Consider the following 24,744-nt stretch of genomic DNA (forward strand, 5'->3'; position numbering starts at 1 on the left):
GTTTCCTATTTCACTACAATGATAATCTATAATAAAACTGCATAAAGCACTTTGTCCATCAGTACTTTTACATCTTTACCTAACCAAATCTGACTGTGGTCCTATTTTTCTTTGATTTATAGTATAATGTAATACAAAGTGAGAATCAAATGTGCCTCCTCGCCCCTTTCATACAGTCTGACACCTTCTGTTTCTCTATTGCAGGAAGTTATGGCGCACTCTTGGGGGAATTCGTCGTTGGTGTGTTCCTCCAGGTTCTTGGACTGCCTTTTGTGTCTGTGTCTCAGGTGTCTCTGTTCTCAAAGGTGACAGCTGAGAATACCCAGGGTGAGTTACCTCCACAGCTTACAGTTTTGTGTTATTTGATAAAAAATAGCAGTCTTTTGTATGATATAATGTACATTTAAATTGTATCAGTGATGCACATACATCTACATTTGTGAAGTATTTAAAGCAATACACTAAATATGAAGACATTCACGGAATATAGATTGATATGAAAAGTGTGATATTTCATAGAAAGGCAGTAACTAAACCTGGTATCAATTCGAACATTCGCCCGTTTACGGGTGTGCGATAAATAATGCTACAGGTTATTGCTACAGGGAGCTCTGATCTATGGTTAATTTTATAAATGTTCCCAATTGGCCCCAAAATACAGTGGTGTGTAGTTTACTAAAAAATAAAAATTGGAGCATTTTTATATTTTAATAAAATAACTGCAAGAAGCAGTTATGAGGGCTGAAAGTTGGTGGGTGTGGGGTGCTTGAAAAGTGCATTTACTTTGCGGTCTATTGGAAATTTGTGTTTCCTGTAAATATATATGTGTATGCTTATATATACACATATTAAACACATAAATATATATAAATATATATAATATATATATACATATCCTATAATATAAAAGGCCAAGTGTGTTTGTCCGAAGCTGTCATGCGCAGTAAAGACTGCACAAGGACAAACACACCTGGCCTTCAACAAACTGACCTGGGCTGGCTGCTGGCACCTAATCCATGAAGGGGTGGAGCTGACTGGCCGTGAAGGGGCGGGCCGTGTCGTGAATGGACGGAGCTGTGCGTGAAGGGGCGGAGTCTGGGCGTGACGGGTTGGGTCCGGATGGGAGCTGCCGTGGCTGTCTGAGTGTCTGCATGAGAGGAGATAGAGCAAAAGAGAGGGGTGAGAGAGCAAAAGAGAGGGGTGAGAGAGAGCAAAAGAGAGTGGTGAGAGAGAGCAAAAGAGAGGGATGAGAGAGAGAAAAAAGAGAGGGGTGAGAGAGAGCAAAAGAGAAGGGTGAGAGAGCGTAAAAAAGAGCGGTGAGAGAGAGTTAAAAAGAGGGGTGAGAGAGAGCAAAATACAGGGAAGGGAGAGAGAGATCAAAAGAAGGGGGAGAGATCAAAAGAAGGGGAGAGATCAAAATAGAGGGGGGAGGGAGCAAAAAAGAGGAGAGAAGAGAGAGAGAGAGTGCAAAAGATAGGACTAGAGAGAGAGAGAGAGAGAGCAAAAAAGGGGGGGAGAGAGAGCGAAAAAGAGAGGGGGGAGATGGAGACCAAAAGAGAGGGGGGGAGAGAGAGCAAAAGAGAGGGGGGAGAGAGAGAGCAAAAGAGAGGGGGATAGAGAACAAAAGAGAGGGGGAAAGAGAGAGAACAAGCAAAAGAGAAGGTGAGAGAGAGAGTGCAAAAGAGAGGGGGGAGAGAGAGCGCAAAAGAAAGGGGGAGAGAGCGCAAAAGAAAGGGGGAGAGAACTCAAAAGAATGGGGGGAGAGAGAGAGCAAAAGAAAGGGGGAGAGAGAGCAAGAGAGAGGCGAAGAGAGAGCAAAAGAGAGGGGTAGAGAGAGCAAAAGAGAGGGGGAGAGCAAAAGAGAAGGGGGAAAGCAAAAAAAATGGGTGGGAGAGAGAGAAAGCAAAAGACAGGGGGGAGAGAGAGAGCAAAAGAGAGGGGGAGAGAGAGCAAAAGAGAGGGAGGAGAAAGCGAGCAAAAGAGAGGGGGAGAGAGAGCAAAAGAGAGGGGGTGAGAGAGAGCAAAAGAGAGGGGGAGAGAGAGCAAAGAGAGGTGGGAGAGAGAGCAAAAGAGAGGTGGGAGAGAGAGCAAAAGAGAGGGGAGAGAGAGAGAGAGCAAAAGAGAGGGGGAGAGAGAGCAAAAGAGAGGGGGGGGGAGAGAGAGAGAGAGCAAAAGAGGGGGATAGAGAGAGCAAAAGAGAGGGGGGAGAAAGAGCAAAAGAGAAGGGGGGAGAGAGAAAGCAAAAGAGGGGGAGAGAGAGAGCAAAAGAGAGTTGGGAGAGAGAGCAACAGAGAGGGGGAGAGAGAGCAAAAGAGAAGGAGAGAGAGCAAAAGACAGGGAGGAGAGAGAGAGCAAAAGATAGGGGAGAGAGAGAAAGCAAAAGAGAGGGGGAGAGAGAGCAAAAGAGAGGGGGAGAAAGAGCAAAAGAGAGGGGGAGAGCAAATAAAATGGGAGAGAGAGAGCAAAAGACAGAGGGAGAGCACAAAACAGAAGGGGGAGAGAGAGCAAAAAAGAGGGAGGACAGAGAGAGCAAAAGAGAGGGGGATAGAGAGCAAAAGAGAGGGAGGAGAGAGAGAGCAAAAGAGAGGGGGGAGGGAGAGAGCAAAAGAAAGGGGAAAAAAGAGAGCAAAACAGAGGTGGGAGAGAGAGCAAAAGAGAGGGGGAAAGAGAGAGAGCAAAAGAGAGGGGGGAGAGAGAGAAATAGAGAGGGGGGAGGAGAGAGAGAGAGCAAAAGAGAATTGGGAGAGAGAGAGAGTAAAAGAGAGGGGGAGAGAGTAAAATAGAGGGGGGAGAGAGCAAAAGAGAGGGGGGAGAGAGAGCGAGCAAAAGAGAGGGGGGAGAGAGAGCAAAAGAGAGGGGGAGAAAGAGAGCAAAAGAGAGGAGGGAGAAAGAGAGCAAAAGAGAGGGGGGAGAAAGAGAGCAAAAGAGAGGGGGAAGAGAGAGCAAAAGAGAGGGGGAAGAGAGAGCAAAAGAGAGGGGGGAAGAGAGAGCAAAAGAGAGGGGGGGGGGGAAGAGAGAGCAAAAGAGAGGGGGGAGAGAGAGAGAGTAAAAGAGAGGGGGAGAGAGAGCAAAAGAGAGGGGGGAGAGAGAGCGAGCAAAAGAGAGGGGGGAGAGAGAGCAAAAGAGGAGGGGGAGAAAGAGAGCAAAAGAGAGGAGGGAGAAAAAGAGCAAATGGGGGGGGGGAGAAAGAGCAAAAGAGAGGGGGGAAGAGAGAGCAAAAGAGAGGGGGGAAGGGAGAGCAAAAGAGAGGGGGGAAGAGAGAGCAAAAGAGAGGGGGGGAGAGAGAGCAAAAGAGAGGGGGGGAGAGAGAGCAAAAGAGAGGGGGGAGAGAGAGCAAAAGAGAGGGGGGGAGAGAGAGCAAAAGGCAGGGGGGGAGAGAGCAAAACAGAAGGAGGGGGGAGAGAGCGAGCAAAAGAGAGGTGGGAGAGAGCACAAAATAGAGGGGGAAGAGAGAGAGCAAAAGAGAGCGATAGATAGAGAGAGCAAAAGGGGGGGGAGAGAGAGCAAAAGAGAGGGTAAGAGAGAGAGAGCAAAAGAGAGGGGGAGAGAGAGATCAAAATAGAGGGGGGGGGAACAAGGGGTGGGACCACTGTACTGCAAAAAATGGCCCGTGTACACGGGCTATAGGACTAGTATATTTATAATCTGCTGCCCATCGCTGAGTGACTTACCCCTTTCGCTGTGGCATGAGAAAGAGGCTCCCATTGGAGCCTATGGAAGCACGCTCTCGTGAGCCCAAAGCTTCCGTAAAATGCGCATGTGAGGTTGCGTTTGAATTGCACCTCACTGCTAATACCAGGGCACATTTGCGTGCGTTTGTATTACTACAGGGTTTTCTTACACTTAGGGCCAGATTACAAGTGGCATGCTATTTAACGATTTCACTTGCACACAAACACATCCAGAAGTAAACATTTAGTGTGCGCAAGTTAGCACACGTATTGCAAGTTCAAAGTAACTTCAGGACTTCGTATATTGCAACGAAGTTGATTTCTTCTCCCCATAGACTTTAATGGAGCTCTACCTGACACCACATTAGACCATTTGCGCTCAACCAGAAAATAGTTATGCATATTTTACACTCTAACATTCTTCACATAGAAGAAAATGTTCTCTCTATTTTATTATATATATATATATATATATATATATATATATATATATATATATATATATATATATATATATATATACAGTATATTCCTATATATGTATATGAATATATACAGGTATAGATATACAGGTGTACCTCTGAGATATTGCAGGTTTGGTTCCAGACCACCGTAATAAAGCGTATATAGCAATAAAGTGAGTCACACAATTTTTTTTGTTTTCCAGTGCATATAAAAGTTATATTTACACTATACTTTCGTATATTAAGTGTGCAATAGCATTCTGTCAAAAAACAAACAAACAATGTACATACCTTTTATTAAAAAAATACTTTATTGCTAAAAAATGCTAACCATCATCTGAGCCTTCAGTGAGTCATAATCTGTTTGCTGGTCGTGTGTATATATAGGTGTGTATTAATGTGTATTCATGTGTTTATATGTGTGTATATATAGGTGTGTATATATGTGTTTATATGTGTATATATGTTTATTCATGTGTATATATGTGTATATATAGGTGTGTTGATATGTGTTTATATAGGTGTGTTGATATGTGTTTATATGTGTATATATGTGTATATATGTTTATTCATGTGTATATATGTGTTTATATAGGTTGTTTATATGTGTATTCATGTGTATTTGTGTTTAAATGTGTGTATTTATATAGGAAAAATGGTGTTGATAGACTTGCTCGACACAGTGTTGCCACACACCTTCAAGTTGTAAAATGAGCAATATCTGCAAAGCACAATAAAGCAAAGTGCAATAAAACAAGGTATGCCTGTATACAGATAGAGTGGATATAAAAAAGTCTACACACCCCTGTTAAAATGTCAGGTTTCTGTGATGTAAAAAAATGAGACAAAGATAAATAATTTCAAAACTTTTTCTACCTTTAATGTGACCTATAAACTGTACAACTCAATAGAAAATCAAACTGAAATCTTTTAGGTGGAGGGAAGTAAAAATAAAAAAAATAAAAAAATATGCACACTTATAACTGGGGTTGTAGCTGTGTTCAGAATTCAGCAGTCATATTCAAAATCAAATGTTGTTAAATAGGAGTCAGTAAACACCTGCCATCATTTAAAGTGCCTCTGATTAACCCCAAATAAAGTTCAGCTGTTCTAGTAGGTCTTTCCTGACATTTTCTTAGTCGCATCCTACAGCAAAAGCCATGGTCCGCAGAGAGCTTCCAAAGAATCAGAGGGATCTCATTTTTAAAAGGTATCAGTCAGGAGAAGGGTACAAAAGAATTTCCAAGGCATTAGATATACCATGGAACACAGTGAAGACAGTCATCATCAAGTGGAGAAAATATGGTACAACAGTGACATTACCAAGAACTGGACATCCCTCCAAAATTGATGAAAAGACGAGAAGAAAACTAGTAAGGGAGGCTGCCAAGTGGCTTACAGCAACATTAAAGGAGCTGCAGGAATATCTGCCAAGTACTGGCTGTGTGGTACATGTGACAGCAGTCTCCCGTATTCTTCATATGTCTGGGTTATGGGGTAGAGTGGCAAGATGGAAGCCTATTCTTAATAAAAAAAACATCCAAGCCCGGCTAAAGTTTGCAAAAACACATCTGAGGTCTTCTGGTCTGATGAAACCAAGATTGAACCTTTTGGCCATAATTCCAAAAGATATGTTTGGCGCAAAAACAACACTGCAATTCTCCAAAAGAACACCATACCCACAGTGAAGCATGGTGGTGTCAGCATCATGCTTTGGGGTTGTTTCTCTTCAGCTGGAACTGGAGCCTTAGCCAAGGTAGAGGGAATTATAAACAGTTTCAAATACCAGACAATATTGGCACAAAACCTTTAGGCTTCTGCTAGAAAGCTGAACATGAAGAGGAACTTCATCTTTCAGCATGACAATGACCCAAAGCATACATCCAAATCAACAAAGGAATGGCTTCACTAGGAGAAGATTAAAGGGACAGTCAAACCAAAAATTACTGTAACTTATTTAGATTAGTTAATTAACGATCTTTACAGTAAACTGTAGCCCAATTTTCATCTAAATAAATTTTGGCAGAAAATACACTTACTAGATCTCATCTGGCCGTTTTGAAATGGCCGCCTGACCCCTCCTTCTCTGACGTCTCCCAAAAGCTCCCACTAGTACAGGATCCTTTCCTTTCATCCCTGCGCGCTCCTGTGTCTCCATTAAGTTCAGTGAGACACACGCTGTTACACGCACAGGGCATCACTGAGATCAGACCAACATCACATCGCCGCCTGCCCAGCACTCACTGCCTCTCATCTGGATCCTAACTGCTTTCTGTGAATGGGGGGTGGGGAGTACAGTACACGTCGGTTGGATTTGCACAGAAATTTGGATATTGCACTTTCACCGAATATAGCCAAATGCTGCTGCTCATGTCCCATATACATTATTAGTTTGTGAAATGAGTCAACAAATGCATATGCCTAATTTATATGCTAAAGAGAATGCACAGGAAACTGATAAGAAAAGAGTACTAGATAGAGAAAAAGAGTGACAGAATAATCAACAGCATGATACAGAAACACCTACTTCCAGATGAGAGGCAGTGAGGGCCAGACAGGCGGCGATGTGATCTGGGTCTGTGCTTGTAACCGTGATAACCGGGTCTACAAGCTGTTCCTGCTCACTGCCTCTCATCTGGAAGTAGGTGTTTCAGTATCATGCTGTTGATCATTCCGTCACTCTTTTTCTCTATCTAGTACTCTTTTCTTATCAGTTTCCTATGCATTCTCTTTAGCATATAAATTAGGCATATGCATTTGTTGACTCATTTCACAAACTAATAATGTATATGGGACATGAGCAGCAGCATTTGGCTATATTCGGTGAAAGTGCAATATCCAAACATCTGTGCAAATCCAACCGACGTGTACTGTACTCCCCACCCCCCATTCACAGAAAGCAATTAGGATCCAGATGAGAGGCAGTGAGTGCGGGGCATGCGGCGATGTGATGTTGGTCTGATCTCAGTGATGCCCTGTGCGTGTAACAGCGTGTGTCTCACTGAACTGAATGGAGACACAGGAGCGCGCAGGGATGAAAGGAAAGGATCCTGTACTAGTGGGAGCTTTTGGGAGACGTCAGAGAAGGAGGGGTCAGGCGGCCATTTCAAAACGGCCAGATGAGATCTAGCAAGTGTATTTTCTGCAAAAGTTTATTTAGCTGAAAATTGGGCTACAGTTTACTGTAAAGATCGTTAATTAACTAATCTAAATAAGTTACAGTAACTTTTGGGTTGACTGTCCCTTTAAAGTTTTGGAATGGCCCAGCCAGAGCCCACACCTGAATCCAATCAAAAATCTGTGGGGTGATCTAAAGAGGGCTGTGCACAGGAGATGCCCTCACAATTTGACAGATTTGGAGTGTTTTTGTAAAGAAGATTGGGAAATCTTGCCAAGTCAATATGTGCTATGCTGAAAAAATCATACCCAAAAAGACTGAGTGCTGTAATAAAATCAAAAGGTGCTTCAACAAAGTATTAGTTTAAGGGGGTGCACACTTATGCAACCATATTATTTTATTTTTTATTTTTACTTCCCTCCACCTAAAAGATTTCAGTTAGTTTTTCAATTTAGTTGTACAGTTTATAGGTCACATTAAAGGTGGGAAAAGTTCTGAAATGATTTATCTTTGTCTCGTTTTTTTATATTACAGAAACCTGACATTTTAACAGGGGTGTGTAGACTTTTTATATCCACTGTATATCTATATAGGAATATATATTTAAAAATACAAAGAACATTTTCTTCTATGTGAAGAACATTGGAATGTACTATATTTACAGTAAATAAACAGTAAAACACATATTAAATTTAAAAATGTAATACAAATATTTTTTTTATGTTTTAAGGTATTTGAGTGGAAACGGCTCCAAAGTTTTTGTTTGTATGTGTGTGAGTATATAAATATATATATATATATATATATATATATATATATATATATTATATATATATATATATATATATATATATATATATATATATATATATATATATATATATATATATATATATATATATATATATATATATATTTTGGCATTGTATTGAGATTGTATTAGTGTGTATCAGTGTGTCCTTCATCAGAGGGAAATGTTTTTATATATGAACTATAAAGTTGTTAAGTACTTTCTTAAATGTTTTGTTCTTTGGCTTATGCATCATTTTAGTAGTTTGAACAGCCAATAGGATTTCAGTAGCTCTCATCCTATTGGCTGTTTTGAATTTGAAGAATTAAATCAGCCAATAGGAATGCAAGGGACGCCATATTTAATCGCGTACCTTATATTCATACGGCGGCGATATTACAAAGAGGATCCTCCATGGTTCCACAGTCGCCGGTCTTCAGTTCTGCGGTCCTGGATGAAGATAGAAGAGGTCCCCTCTTGGAAGAAGACTTCACCGCCTGGAACAGGACCATCTCCGCTGGACTTCAGGAACCGTGAGTACCTATTTGGGGGGGTTAGATTTAGGCTTTTTTAAAAAAAAAATGTTTTTTTTTTTAGATTAGGGTTTAAATGGGCACTCTTAAAAGAGCTGAATGCCCTTTAATGGCAATGCCCATACAAATGTCCCTTTAGGGGCAATGGGTAGCTTAGGTTTTTTTATTTTGGGGGGTTTGGTGGGTGGGGGGTTTTACTGTTAGAAGGGGGACTTAGTATTTTTTTTAAGGAAAAGAGCTGTTTAACTTAGAGCAATGCCCTACAAAAGGCCCTTTTAAGGGCTATTGGTAGTTTGGCATTAGATTAGGGGGTGCTCTTATTTTGGGGGGGCTTTTTTTATTTTCATAGGGATTAGGTTTAATTTTTTTATTTTGATAGTTTTGTTTATTATTTTCTGTAATGTTAAACATTTTTATTTTTTGTAATCTTAGATTAATTTAATCTTAGTTTTTTTATTTTTAAGTAATGTTAGCTTTTTATTTTAATTGTTTGTAACTTAGTATTTTTTAATTTAGGTAATTGGGGTTAATTTAGGGTGTGTTAGGTTAGGGGGCTTATTAATTTAATTAGTTATTTGCGTTGTGTGGGTTTGGCGGATTAGGGGTTAATAGTTTTAATAGGTTCTTTGCGATATGGGTGAATGGCAGATTAGGAGTTAATAGTTTATTAAGGTATATTGCGTTGTGGGGTGATGGCGTTTAGGGTTTAATAGGTTAATTAGATGTTTTGTGATGTGGGGGTTGACGGATTAGGGGTTAATATAGTTTATTAGTTATTCCGGTTGACAGGTAGATATTACGCATGCAATAGGTGTTAGTTATTTTCAGGAGGTAGATAGATATTGCACATGCATTAGGTGTTAGTTAATATTTTCAGGTAGTTATGGGAGTTAACGGTGCTCACATACTAAGTGTAACGCTTGCTGCATCTGTCTATGTGTGGCAAGGTGAAAAAGAGTAAAATATCTCCATTTTCACTGGATAAGTCCTTGCGCTGAATATGTGATACCGATTTGCGACGCGGTTCTATGTTAGCTTATGGGAGTAAAAATTGCAACATTTATATGCGGTGCTGTATATGTGATTAGTGATGTCGCAAACTTAAAATTTTCCATTCGCAAACGGCGAATGCGAACTTCCGCAAATGTTAGTGAACGGGCGAACCGCAATTGACTTCAATAGGCAGGCGAATTTTAAAACCCACAGGGACTCTTTCTGGCCACAATAGTGATGGAAAAGTTGTTTCAAGGGTACTAACACCTGGACTGTGGCATGCCGGAGGGGGATCCATGGCAAAACTCCCACGTAAAATTACATAGTTGATGCAGAGTCTGGTTTTAATCCATAAAGGGCATAAATCACCTAACATTCCTAAATTGTTTGGAATAACGTGCTTTAAAACATCAGGTATGATGTTGTATTGATCAGGTAGTGTAAGGGTTACGCCCGCTTCACAGTGACAGACCAAACTCCCCATTTAACGCACCGCAAACAACCGCAAACAGTCCATTTGCACAAGGTTGGATACCAAGCTAGCCATGTCCCGTTCCTTGTCCTCACTGATGTCATTGAAGGTCTCTTCCTCCACCCAGCCACGTACAACACCAAGGGTCCCCGAAAGGTGACAACAAGCCCCCTGGGACGCCTGCTGTGTTTGGTCTTCCACCTCCTCAAAGCCACCTTCCTCCTCTGACTCCTCTTCTTCAGACTCCTCTCTCTGCGTTGCCTCTGCGTTATTATAAGGTGTGTTAAGTAGTACTATTCCTATCAGTTTAATCCCTGTTCCGTCCCCTATCAGGGGACGTGTATATGGCATGGATTTTAGGAACCGGGAGATGGAAAATGATGCTTGGTCGGTCCTCCTACTTCAAATTTGGGGCACTGCGCATGCAATCATGGCCGGACTTTTAGCAGACGGACATTTGGCAGACGGACATTTGGCAGATGGACATTTGGCCGAAACACAAGTGGCTGTCAGATAACAGTCCGGCCACGAGATAGATAGATTTGATAGATATATACATAGATTAGATAGATAGGTCAATAGATGCAATAGATACATTTGATAGATACGATAGATAGATAGATAGATAGATAGATAGATAGATAGATTTGATAGATAAATAGATAGATTTGATAGATAGATAGATAGATAATTTCCCAGACAGAGAATTACAAAACGTGCGGTCTGGGACCCATGGTAAGGTTCCCAGAGGCAGTTGCGGCACCAGGGGACGTGTATATGGCATGGATTTTAGGAACCGGGAGATGGAAAAAGATGCTTGGTCGGTCCTCCTACTTCAAATTTGGGGCACTGCACGTGCAATCTACTGTGCCAACAGATAGGAGTGGTGTTTTAAGTAGTACTATTCTTATCAGTTTGATCCCTGTTACGTCCCCTATCAGGGGACGTGTATATGGCATAGATTTTAGGAACCGGGAGATGGAAAAAGATGCTTGGTCGGTCCTCCTACTTCAAATTTGTGGCACTGCACATGCAATCTACTGTGCCACCAGATAGGAGTGGTGTTTTAAGTAGTACTATTCTTATCAGTTTGATCCCTGTTACGTCCCCTATCAGGGGACGTGTATATGGCATGGATTTTAGGAACCGGGAGATGGAAAAAGATGCTTGGTCGGTCCTCCTACTAAAAATTTGGGGCACTGCGCGTGCAATCGTGGCCGGACTTTTAGCCAACGGACATTTGGCCGACGGACATTTGGGGCTGTCAGATAACAGTCCGGCCACGAGATAGATAGAATTTGATAGATAGATAGATAGATAGATACATAGATTAGATAGATAGATCAATAGATGCAATAGATACATTTGATAGATAGATGAATTTGATAGATAAATAGATAGATTTGATAGATAGGTAATTTCCCAGACAGAGAATTACAAGACGTGCGGTCTGGGACCCATGGTAAGGTTCCCAGAGGCAGTTGCGGTGCCAGGGGACGTGTATATGGCATGGATTTTAGGAACCGGGAGATGGAAAAAGATGCTTGGTCGGTCCTCCTACTTAAAAATTTGGGGCACTGCGCGTGCAATCTAATGTGCCACCGGATAGGAGTGGTGTGTTAAGTAGTACTATTCCTATCAGTTTAATCCCTGTTACGTGCCTTTTTTTTGGTTTGGTTTTTGAAGCCACAGTGCAGCACCAGAGGCCAGAAAAATTTGGCATGTACACATGCCTGAAAAATTTGGTATTGTTTTAGCCGCTGCTGTAGCAGCGGCCAGAAAAATTGATGTTTGTTTCCCAGGCAGAAAGTGCCCTAAAACATTGCGGCTTGAACCCTAGTTGGTGGCGGATAAGTCACGCAAGTCATCCGGCATTCGAAGATAAAATACAGCAGCGTGTGGACCATTTTTAGCCCAAGGCAGCTCATCTCATCAGGCCTTTTTTACTCGAATGTATCGCCCAATGTCAGTCCCTTCGGGATCCATCCCTCATTCATCTTAATAAAGGTGAGGTAATCTAGACTTTTTTGACCTAGGCGACTTTTCTTCTCAGTGACAATACCTCCTGCTGCACTGAAGGTCTTTTCTGACAGGACACTTGAAGCAGGGCAGGCCAGAAGTTCTATCGCAAATTGGGATAGCTCAGGCCACAGGTCAAGCCTGCACACCCAGTAGTCAAGGGGTTCATCGCTCCTCAGAGTGTCGAGATCTGCAGTTAAGGTGAGGTAGTCTGCTACCTGTCGGTCGAGTCGTTCTCTGAGGGTGGACCCCGAAGGGCTGTGGTGATGCATAGGACTTAAAAAGCTCTGCATGTCCTCCATCAACAAAACGTCTGTAAAGCGTCCTGTCCTTGCCGGCGTGGTCGTGGGAGTCGGAGGATTACTTTCACCTCTTCCCCTGTTAGATTCCCGTTGTGCTGTGACATCACCCTTATACGCTGTGTAAAGCTTACTTTTTAATTTCTTTTGGAACTGCTGCATCCTTTCCGACTTGCGGTAATTCGGTAACATTTCAGGCACTTTATGCTTATACCGGGGGTCTAGTAGCGTGGACACCCAGTACAGGTCGTTCTCCTTCAGCTTTTTTATACGAGGGTCCCTCAACAGGCACGACAGCATGAAAGACCCCATTTGCACAAGGTTGGATGCCGAGCTACTCATGTCCCGTTCCTCGTCCTCAGTGATCTCACTGAATGTGTCTTCTTCCCCCCAGCCACGTACAACACCACAGGTACCAGATAGGTGACATTGAGCACCCTGGGATGCCTGTTGTGGTTGGTCTTCCTCCTCCTCCTAAAAGCCACATTCCTCTGACTCCTCTTCCTCACAATCCTCTTCCAGCATTGCCGCTGGTCCAGCAAGCGATGCTGATAAGGCGGTTTCTGGTGGTGATGGTGACCACAACTCCTCTTCACGCTCATCTACGACCTGATCCAGCACTCTTCGCAGGGCAGAAAACAACTGGTATGATGTTGCTGATGGTGCCTTCGGTGCGACTGACTAGGTTTGTCACCTCCTCAAAAGGACGCATGAGCCTACAGGCATTGCGCATAAGCGTCCAGTAACGTGGCAAAAAAATTCCCAGCTCTGCAGAGGCTGTCCTAGCACCCCAGTCATACAAATAGTCGTTAACGGCTTTTTCTTGTTGGAGCAGGCGGTCGAACATTAGGAGTGTTGAATTCCAACTTGTCGGGCTGTCGCAAATCAAGCGCCTCACTGGCATGTTGTTTCGCCGCTGGATATCTGAAAAGTGCTCCATGGCCGTGTAGGAACACCTGAAATGGCCACACACCTTCCTGGCCTGCTTCAGGACGTCCTGTAAGCCTGGGTACTTATGCTCAAGGCGTTGTACAATCAGATTACACACATGTGCCATGCACGGCACGTGTCAACTTGCCCAATTTTAATGCCGCCACCAAATTACTTCCGTTGTCAGAAACCACTTTGCCGATCTCCAGTTGGTGCAGAGTCAGCCACTGATCCACCTGTGTGTTCAGGGTGGACAGGAGTGCTGGTCCGGTGTGACTCTCTGCTTTGAGGCAAGTCAACCCCAAGACGGCGTGACACTGCCGTATCCGGGATGTGGAATAGTACCTGGGGGCTGGGGGGGTGCCGTTGATGTGGAGCAAGATGCAGCAGCAGAAGAGGACTCAGCCGAAGAGGTTATGGAAGAGGATGGAGTTGGAGGAGTAGAGGAGGTGGCAGCAGGCCTGCCTGCAATTCGTGGCGGTGTCACCAACTTCTCTGCAGAGCCATGCATTCCATGCTTGGCAGCCGTCAGCAGGTTTACCCAATGCGCAGTGTAGGTGATATACCTGCCCTGACCATGCTTTGCAGACCAGCTATCAGTGGTCAGATGGACCCTTGCCTCAACACTGTGCGCCAGACATGCCATTACTTCCTTTCGCACAATCGAGTACAGGTTGGGGATTGCCTTTTGTGCAAAGAAATTTCGGCCAGGTACCTTCCACTGCGGTGTCCCAATAGCTACAAATTTTTTGAACGCCTCAGACTCCACCAGCTTGTATGGTAAGAGCTGGCGGGCTAAGAGTTCAGACAAGCCAGCTGTCAGATGCCGGGCAAAGGGGTGACTTTGTGACATTGGCTTCTTACGCTCAAACATGTCCTTGACAGACACCTGACTGTGGGCAGATGAGCAGGAACTGCTCCGGAAGAGCGATGGAGTGGCGGATGGTTGAGAGGGGGCAAGGAGGACAGCAATGGTTGACGTGGGTGAAGAGGCTGGACCAGGAGGAGGATGGCGGCTTTGAGTTTGTGTGCTGCTTCTACTCATGTGTTGATCCCATAGGCGTTTGTGATGTGGGATCATGTGCCTTTGCAAAGCAGTTGTACCTAGGTGGGTGTTGGACTTCCCACGACTCAGTTTCTTTTGGCACAGGTTGCAAATGGCATCTCTGTTGTCAGAGGCAGACACACACAAAAAAATGCCACACTGCTGAGCTCTGCAATGATGGCATTCTGGGGGTGGCAACAGCATGCGTTGATTGGCGTGCTGTCTGGCTGACCCCGGGTGCCGATCCATGCTGTCTGACTGTGTCACTAGCTCCTTGCGACGACCTCCCCCTGCTTCCAACTCGTCTCCTCCTCTCTGTCTCCCCATCTGAACTTTCCCCCTGTTCTTCTCTTCTATCGGGCACCCACGTGACATCCACGGACACATCGTCATCATCAACCGCTTCACTTGTATCTGACAAATCAACAAAGGAAGCAGTAGCGGGTACAACATCATCATCATCACACCGTACGTCCATGTCTGTAATGCTGCCTGACTGAGACATATCATTGTTATCTACATCCTCTGTCAATGATGGTTGCGCATCACTCATTTCTTCCAACTGATGTGTAAATAAGTCCTCTGACAGATCAAGTGAAGCGGCTGTGGTGCTAGTGTTGGTGGTGGCGGCAGGCGGGCGAGTGGTAACTTGAGAGGTGCCCGAAGATAAGCTGGAGGAGGATGGTGCGTCAAGGTTCGGAGCGAAGCTATAGAAGATTGGGTGTCCTGTGTTAAAAAGTCAACTATGTCCTGTCATTTTTTTTTTAAATGTACACTTACACTACTATTAAACAAGATATGAGTGGTGCCACTGGGCAAGTGGGCACAGTATACGCTGTGAGCCTGACACAAAAAAGCAGACTGATGTTTCACAGTCCAAAAAGTTTAATTTTTTTTTAAATGTACACTTACACTACTATTAAACAAGATATGAGTGGTGGCACTGGGCAAGTGGGCACAGAATACGCTGTAAGCCTGACACAACAAAGCAGACTGATGTTTCACAGTCCAAAAAGTTTTTATTTTTTTAAATTTACACTTACACTACTATTAAACAAGATATGAGTGGTGGCACTGGGCAAGGTGGCACAGTATACGCCGTGAGCGTGACACAAAAAAGCAGACTGATGTTTCACATTCCAAAAAGTTTTTATTTTTTTTAAATGTACACTTACACTACTATTAAACAAGATATGAGTGGTGGCACTGGGCAAGTGGGCACAGTATACGCTGTGAGCCTGACAGAAAAAAGCAGACTGATGTTTCACAGTCCAAAAAGTTTTTTTTTTATAAATGTACACTTACACTACTATTAAACAAGATATGAGTGGTGGCACTGGGCAAGTGGGCACAGTATACGCTGTGAGCCTGACACAAAAAAGCAGACTGATGTTTCACAGTCCAAAAAGTTTTTTTTTTATAAATGTACACTTAAACTACTATTAAACAAGATATGAGTGGTGGCACTGGGCAAGTGGGCACAGTATACGCTGTGAGCCTGACACAAAAAAGCAGACTGATGTTTCACAGTCCAAAAAGTTTTTATTTTTTTTAAATGTACACTTACACTACTATTAAACAAGATATGAGTGGTGGCACTGGGCAAGTGGGCACAGTATACGCTGTGAGCCTGACAGAAAAAAGCTGACTGATGTTTCACAGTCCAAAAATTTTTTTATTTTTTTTTTAAATTTACACTTACACTACTATTAAACAAGATATGAGTGGTGGCACTGGGCAAGTGGGCACAGTATACGCTGTGAGCCTGACACAAAAAAGCAGACTGATATGTATAATCGGTTTCCTTCACCGTGTACAGCAACTCATTTAGAGGGTTGTGGCTGTGCACTCACTCTGCATTGGTAACCAGTGAGATGAGAGGGGGTAGAATTTGCATTTCTGCTGTAGAGAATTATCCCAGCAGAAGATTCATATCCTTCTTGCAGGCACATTTTTTTTTACATTCTAGAATACATATTGACTATTAGCAGTTGGTTCTATTGTTGGTTGGGATTCTATCTCACTCAAAGGACATATATTCTTAAAGGGACAGTTTACCCTAAATTTCTCTCCCCTTTAAATTGCTCCGATGATCCATTTTACCTGCTTAATGCTGTAGTGCATTAAATTGTTTACAAGTAGTTCCTTTACCCTTATTTCGGCATTTGAAATAACTGAAAAACCTAGATGAGCTTATAGGACCTTAGGAGTGTGCACATCTTTATAACTAGTTAATTACTATTATAGTAATTATAATAGTATAGTCATTGATGTTCTGTTGCACATGATCCTTCATAAATGCTATAGTTGTTAAATATTTACCCAAATCAATTCAGCTACAAGTCCTAAACCTAATGCTTATCAAGTAGATAACATTAAAGACTGAAAAATAAAAATGACATGTAATTGTAAAAAAAATAATTAATGAACAACATTTTTTTAATTGTTGGATAATGGTCATAGTCTTTTCACAATATACACAATATATTATGGATATTCAGCGTTGATCACAGACTGCTCAATGTTGAAAGTTTAAAAACATATTCCTTTATTAAGAGTTCTCCATATAAACATGCACAAAGGCAAAAAAGTAAACCTATTAGATATAAAACAGCATTATTTGTAATATCCTTGGCATTTCATGCTGAGCAGTATGCTACGTGTTTCTTGCTGAGAGTCTTTCTTCAGGTATAATAATAACAATAGTGTACCTTGTTTATCTATACAAAATAATTCCCTATATAATCTTGATTAGGGAGAAACTTATATAAATTAGAATAGAAGTCCATAAATATAAAAACTGTAACTTTCAGGAAACTAATGTACTCCTAAGTACCAGAGAAGTTTCTTTTAATATAATTATTATTTTGTATTATTATTATTTTTTGTACATACAGTGCTAGATACAAATATAGTAGCATAACTACTGAACAGAGGGCCCTGGTGCAAAATTGTTTTTTGGACCCCCACTGTTAACTAAGTAGCAATAGTAATATTATACTTGCAGCTCTGTATAATGAGTTTGAGAAAATAAATAGCTAAATAGATGAACCTGCACTAATAAAAGTCTCCCCTGCATAAATATTGTACACATTCTGCACACTCCTATGTATAGACTGGCTGCCCCCCCAGCACTTGGAACCTGGTGCCACTGCACCTAATGTACTAATGGTAGTTCTGCCCCTGTACAAATATAATAATATATTTGAGTAAATACAGAAGCGATTCTCAATATCACAACATCTAAGATTTTCAAAAGATAGAAAGAAAAGTCCCCTTCCTCTCTTTAACACAAGACGAGAAAAAAACAGCATGTTGGTGTACATTATGTAAAATATAACATTACATTTTAAGAAAGAAATTGGTATCACAATCTTAGAAATATAAAAAAACATAAACAGGGTCAAGTGGGCAATGCGATATTCTTTAAAACAGAGTCTTGATAAGTTAAGTGAGAAGACTGGAGAGAGGGAGAATAAATAATAATAATAATGATAATGATTATGTACTCCAAGGGACTTCAAGAAGATGAAAGGGAGTGTCTTATTAACAACTTAAAGGGACACTGAACCCAATTTTTTTTCTTTCGTGATTCAGATAGAGCATGCAATTTTAAGCAACTTTCTAATTTACTCCTATTATCAAATTTTCTTCATTCTCTTGGTATCTTTATTTGAAATGCAAGAATGTAAGTTCAGATGCCAGCTCATTTTTTGTGAACAACCTGGGTTGTTCTTGCTGATTGGTGGATAAATTCATCCACCAATAAAAAGGTGCTGTCCAGAGTTCTGAACCAATAAAAAAGCTTAGATGCCTTCTTTGTCAAATAAAGATAGCAAGAGAACAAAGAAAAATGAATAATAGGAGTAAATTACAAAGTTGCTTAAAATTGGATGTTCTATTTGAATCACAAAAGAAAAAATTTGGGTTCAGTGTCCCTTTAATGTCTTTAAATAGTTTGAGCTTATTCCTTCTGAAAAAAACAAATTCATCCAATTGTAATTGATTATCAGTTTTGGTTAATTACATGCCCTCAGTTGGAATGTGGTCAGATTTCCAAAATTTAGCTATTAATAAACAAGCTTTATTATGGTCAATCTAAAAACGAAATGACCTAATTTTACATCTGCATGCATGACTCTTGTTCAGTAATGCTATGGTCGGTGACAATATCAAATTAGGACCAAAGATAATTTGGAAGGCACACTCCAAAGACTTCCAAAATGGGGTAAGCTTTTGGCAATGCCACTACAAATGGTATATGGTAAAGGTTAGTGTTACAAACCCTTCCAACATAGGGGATAAGCTGTGGAGTATTTTAAATCTAACTGGCTTGCGATGCCTTCAGAGAAATTTTAAATTTAATCTCTAATATACGGTGTGATGTAGTTGAGGATTTACATGTATTAATAAAAAAAAAAGTCCTATTCTTTCTTATCTAACAAAATACCCAGCTCCATGCCATTGTGAAGTGTACAGAGGGAGGTTTGATGATTGAGCAGAGCCAAGTAGTCTTTTGGAAAGTAAGAGGGTACCTCGGGGGATAACGTCGATCGGTGCTCTTGTAAGATTGTTTTTTAATTGTGCAGTACTCAAAAAATGATGTAACTGAGAAAACTTTAACCTGGATGCAAAAGTGCCACTTATCATATTTTGTAGTTCCTGAGCTCTTTCCACTCAAATACCTGAATATTAATATGGTTAGATGGAATATTAATTATGGTTTTTGCTATTTAACAAGAAAAACAAAGCGCAAAAAAAGAGTGAGGATTCAAGTGTAGTTTTGACCCAACATAATAGCGCAATAAGTGATATATCTACTCACCAGATGTAAATAATAAAATGCCTTTATTGGTTTACAAACATTAAAAACTTTGTTACCGTGCACAGCACCCGGTGGTCACAGATAACTGGTAACTGGAAGGTCTTTAAATAGCAGGTCTCAGCCTGTGGCTGGGTTTCCGGACAGCCCGCCCTCAGTGAGTCAGTTCTGTTATCGGGTGCTCCTGACGGGTGTGAACCCCAACGCGTTTCCCCCGGTACTGGCCGGGCTTTATCAAGGGGATATTGTCCAAAACTGATGTCGGGTTGTAGCAACATTGACTCCTTAAATACCCGTATGTATTACAACCGTCCTCCTCACATAGGGGCCGGTCCTCTAACTGATTCGTGATTGGTTTGTATACACCAATAAAAACAATACATTTCAAAAATAGACTCATTTACAATCATTTCATTCATAAAAATAATATAAACAGCATTAAAATGTGAAATAAAACCAAGTTGCTCCATATCTTATATATACACTCGATACCGGATTTGCTTAATTCTATAAAAATTATCTTATGTGTGTTTAAGCGATCTGTTCGTGAACATGTATGCTGTTTAGATGTGCTGACTGTATTGATGCTACTCTGTGTTGGTTTTACAATATATCCCCGCCCACTAGGATTGGTAATTTGCATGGCCTCTAGTTCTGCTCGTTTCGTGATAGGTCTGAGTCACACAGTTACGTGGGTGGGGAGTTTCCCCACCTATTACGATCGTTTGGCCCTACATTATATTTACTTTAGTACACTAAAACAGGCATCAATCTCCCAGCTTCTGATATTTAAAAGCTGGTAAATAATGTTTTGATTGAGTTTTGATACGTAAATATCTATTGAACTGGAATGCGATAAAAATCTAAAAATTGCACTGCATTTGTTGTAAATTAAAACTTGTTAGAGACACTGCGTAAAAAAGGCTAACTGCTTTATGATGACTTGATGTGTGTAATTTCTGATGGCTTGATAGGTGGAATTTCAACAAATGGCCAGAGGGTGAATTAATATATACTAAATACTAAAAATTATAAAGGATATAGGGTACCTATAACTGCATATTGTTAAAACTGATCTAAAAATTCCTGGACAATAGTGATAAAACTAACAATAAAATAACATTAAAATTATGAATGCAAATGTATCTTATGACTTCTTCCTCTTCACATATAAGCGGCCACATCAATATCAATATTGAGACCCTGAGGATGTAGTGTCCTTAATTTATATATCCAATATGTCTCAAGTTTCCTTAATTCTAATAATCTATTATGTTTAGTTGGCGGAATCTACCCAATTACCTGTATTTTTAAAGAGACAGGATCACTGTTGTGATACTCAAAAAAATGTTTTGCCACATTGTGTTTAATTAGTTTTTCTTTTATATTATAAATATGTTCACAGGCTCTGCGTCTTATTTGGCGTTTTGTGCGGCCTACATACATTAGGCCACACCCACAATGTAGAAGATAGACTACATATGTAGATTCACAATTGCTTTTAAAATCAATTTCATAGTGGTTAGTTTTACTGGAGTATGTTACTGTAAATATTTTAAAGTCCAATGTTCTTCACTTAGAAGACAATGTTCTTTTTATTTTTAAATATTTATATATATATATATATATATATATATATATATATATATATATATATATATATATATATATATATATATATATACCTATACCTGGATATATTCATATACTGTAGGTATAAAAAAACATCATATTATATATTAAAATAAATATTTATAAATAAAAAGAACATTTTATCCTATGTGACAAACAAAGTAATTGAAAATATGTATCACTAACTTCGGGTTAGCGCTGTAGGTTGAACGTGGTGCCGCAAGTCTTTGGGAAAAGAAGTTAGCGCGGTCATGATATCTGAAGTCCTAAAGTTAACTTTTTTCTTTCAACTTGTAACAGGTGTGCTATCCTGCACACATTACAAGTTTACTTTCAGCGATATTATGAATGAAAATCATTTTGGGTCATGGATACATTAAGAATTTCCAACTTATGTTTGTTGACAAAAAAAGTTAGAAAAGTCATCAAACCTCCGCTTCCTTGTGAAAAAGAGTCTCTTGTACAGAAACAACATAAACCTTTTATTTATGAAACCAGTTAAGAGCAATAGATATTTTGGTGGGTGTGGGTGACAAAAGGCCCTTCACATTTTTGGTGATAAGTTTAACCTAACGGGATGTCATATGGAGAATTGGAGATTAAAAAAAGGTTATATGAGTCCTAGATGTTATGGGTTTGAATTTAACAATCAGATTACCCAATGAAGATTGTGTCAGAGTTAAAAGGTGTCCCCTAAATAGAAAGGTGACTCTTACCTGGGTAGGAAGTTCCCCCACCTAGGGCACATTCTCTCCCCCTCTCCAATAATAGGGGTGACAACAAGGAATGTGGGAAAGGAAAAAAAAATGAGCCTTCTGGATACTAAACTATAATCTGTAATAACAAACAAGAATATTACAGTATAACTGTAAATTAGAATCATCGCCTTTTGGCGAATATGAGTTGGGGAAAATGTGTGACTCATAAGAAAAACACAGAGTCTGGATTGCAAAACATGGGGATAAGGTAGAAAAGTAAGACAGCCTATCTAAAACTAACCAGACTGAAAATTGACCTAGAAAATAGAAAAATATACTTGTGATGGCACAGGTCAACATAAGTTGGACACTATTAAGTCCTTGCATAATAAACAATGATAGAGATTAGTATACAAGGTCACTTCAGGTATTGAAGGTGCTGGATCACTGGGAGCAGAGTTAGCAATTGCTCTTAATAGTTTTCTTGATAACTTTGTCCACTCTAATCGCGGAAGTTTCTGGAATGTCTGACGAGACTTATCAACAGAGGGAGTTGTAAACCATAAAGAAGGCAGAGAAGGCGGAGGGATATTTAGCTGTTTACAAAAGGATTACAAATCTTCTAGCAATTTGTACATAAAAACCTGAGTCTCTCGAATAACATAATGCTAAAAGGAAAACCCCATCTATATGGAATCTTTAAATATTGTAGCAGGGGCAGACTGAAACCAACCAGGGCCCCCGGGCAAAAGTGTGGCAGGGCCCCCCACCTCCTCTTTGCTCCACCTACCTACCACTTCTGCCCCTCCCATCTCATATGCCCCTCCTCACCATGTTTTTAATTGCCATATAAAGAGACAATTTTTTCCTTAAATATTTTTAACATGAACTAAATATTGTAAATTAACAAGTGCTTCTGCAAAAAGAAAAATATCTCCATGTCTATATGCACTAAAGTATGGAGCAGAAAGTAGTGAGGGACAGACAAGGGGTTAAAATCACAGATTGTCCAATATATTGGTGGAGGACAGCTGGTGTCTGGTTTTGAGGATACAAATAAAAAGAGCCTTTACCTTAGTCTGGGGCGTGTGATGCTTGGTTGAAATAAGGGAGTTATATGGTGCTTTAAAGGGACAGAAAGTGAAAATTAAACTATGATATTACAGATAGTGCATGTAATTTTATACAATATGCCAATTTACTTCTGTTATCAAATTTGCTTAATTTTGTTGGTATCCTTTTGTTGACTAGTAACCCATGGTAGGCTCAGGGGCAGAAATGCACTATTGTGAGCTAGCTGAACATATTGGGTGAGCCAATGACAAGAGGCATACATGTGTATCCACCAATCGCCAGCTAGCTCTCAGTAGTGTATTGATGCTCCTGAGCCTACCTAGGTATGATTTTAAAGATATCAATAGGGAAAAGCAAATTTTAATATTAGAAGTAAATTGGTAATTTGTATAAAATTGCTTGCTGTCTGAATCATAAAAAGTTTAATTTTAATTTTACGGTCCCTTTATGTATTACGTGTTTATTATAAGTATTACATTATTTATAGTGTCACTTCTCTAAACTTAATATTATTTTTTATGCAGCTAACATTTTAATATCACATATACAGAAACTATATATGTATTTAACTCAAGTACTCATTATAGGTTACTTCACTTAATGGGTGCTGCAAGATTGTTTCTATAGATGAAGATCTGATACTGTTAAAAATAACCTTGTCTGGGCTTGAGCTACAAAATTTAGTTCTACAGTCCGGTCCCAATATTGTAGGAACTGTATCTTATATCACAAATAGTCTGACATCATGGTTGCTATAAGGGGTTAGGCTTTCACAGTTATAATAAGACAAGCAAAACCTTAGCGCTAATAAAAAGTGAATCATGAGAATCTTAGTTACTATAAAGCACTTTATTATGAAGTCATTATGCCTAAAGTACAGTGGTGTTTACAGTAATGAAATGCATTCTGAGTTCCTCTGTTTAAATAAAATTGTTTAGAGTGGCTTAACATTTATGTGGTGTTAAATAGCTTATAAACACATTTATGACATCTAGATACAAGTGCTTTTGCTTATAATGCAAGGACCATTTGATAACCGATGTGCACTTTGAGATTTAGCTCTCCTCCTTGCATGCTGTCACTCACATGTAAGGTTTGCCGATATTCACAGCGCTGCGGAATCTGTTGGCGCTCTACAAATAACCGATAATAATAATTTCCTTACAAATGCTGGGGACTCCCACACAAGCTCTGACTGCTAAATGGGAGAGCTGATATGGGGACATTTATGAATTTTACTCAGTGCAGTGGCTAGAGGGTAGTGTAAACATCGGCAGCTAGACGTGCTGCAGCCCCCATGCCTCTGAATTCCATCCTTGACTCCAGCAGCAGAAGGGGGGTTGGTGTGCACACGTAGAATTTGACTGTTTTAACTCTGCTAAAGCATTTAGCACAGAGAGTGTAACACAGCTCAGCCTTCATTCAAGACCCCCACACATTGAAATTATATGTCCTGGTTAAATGTGCTAGTGCTGTGCTAACAGGTGCTCTATCAAATGTAACTAGGACATATTTTAATGTGTGGGGGTCTGGGATCTCTAAAATAATTAAAAAAGGGGGTAACTGGCGCTAATGGTTAAATTAGCTAGGATAACACTACCAAAATTGTGACTATTATATTAATAGACGGCTATCCGTTAGAGTAAAAAAATAGAAATGTGGAAAAATGAACATGTGATATGGATATCTTAATATTATCCTTCTATTAACTGAAAGAGAAAATATTTTGTGTCTCAATTCTTAATTGGATATAGTGACAGCGTGTTTTAGTAAACAGAAAGTGTGATAGAGGTTTTTACCTATTTGACATCGTCAATACTAATGTGAGTTTAATACAAAAAATATTAGAATAGTGACGTGTATACGTTAGATGTAGTGGACAATTAAGGTCTATATGTATAGATAATAAATGACAGAATGTGTAGCAAAAATAAATCTCTATGACAGTTACTGCATAAAATATTTAATCCTTAAAAAAAAAATCAATAAAACAACAATCAATATAATTAAAATATTAGGGACGTCTCCCTTGCAATCAGTGGTATCTGTCGACAAGAAGTTTGCTCAGTAGCAGTTAACTGGGCATATTTGGTGGTATATACTATAGTGTTACTGCATACGTGAAAGTCACAATTGTGCAAATCGTAAGGTACCTTACAGTTGGAGATGTTTTGGAGGCTGACA

General features: G+C 40.2%; 1 protein-coding gene across 1 annotated transcript in view; it reads left to right on the top strand.

Moving 5' to 3' along the window:
• The window catches only part of LOC128656442 (major facilitator superfamily domain-containing protein 8-like), a 415,013-nt gene that overhangs the window by 321,883 nt on the left and 68,386 nt on the right, over positions 1-24,744 (top strand). Inside the window, exon 11 of the mRNA XM_053710353.1 lies at positions 205-327. Coding sequence (XP_053566328.1) covers positions 205-327 — 123 coding nt within the window. The remainder of the gene's footprint in view (positions 1-204; positions 328-24,744) is intronic.

Source organism: Bombina bombina, chromosome 4, assembly GCF_027579735.1.
Source record: "Bombina bombina isolate aBomBom1 chromosome 4, aBomBom1.pri, whole genome shotgun sequence".
Lineage (NCBI taxonomy): Eukaryota > Metazoa > Chordata > Amphibia > Anura > Bombinatoridae > Bombina > Bombina bombina.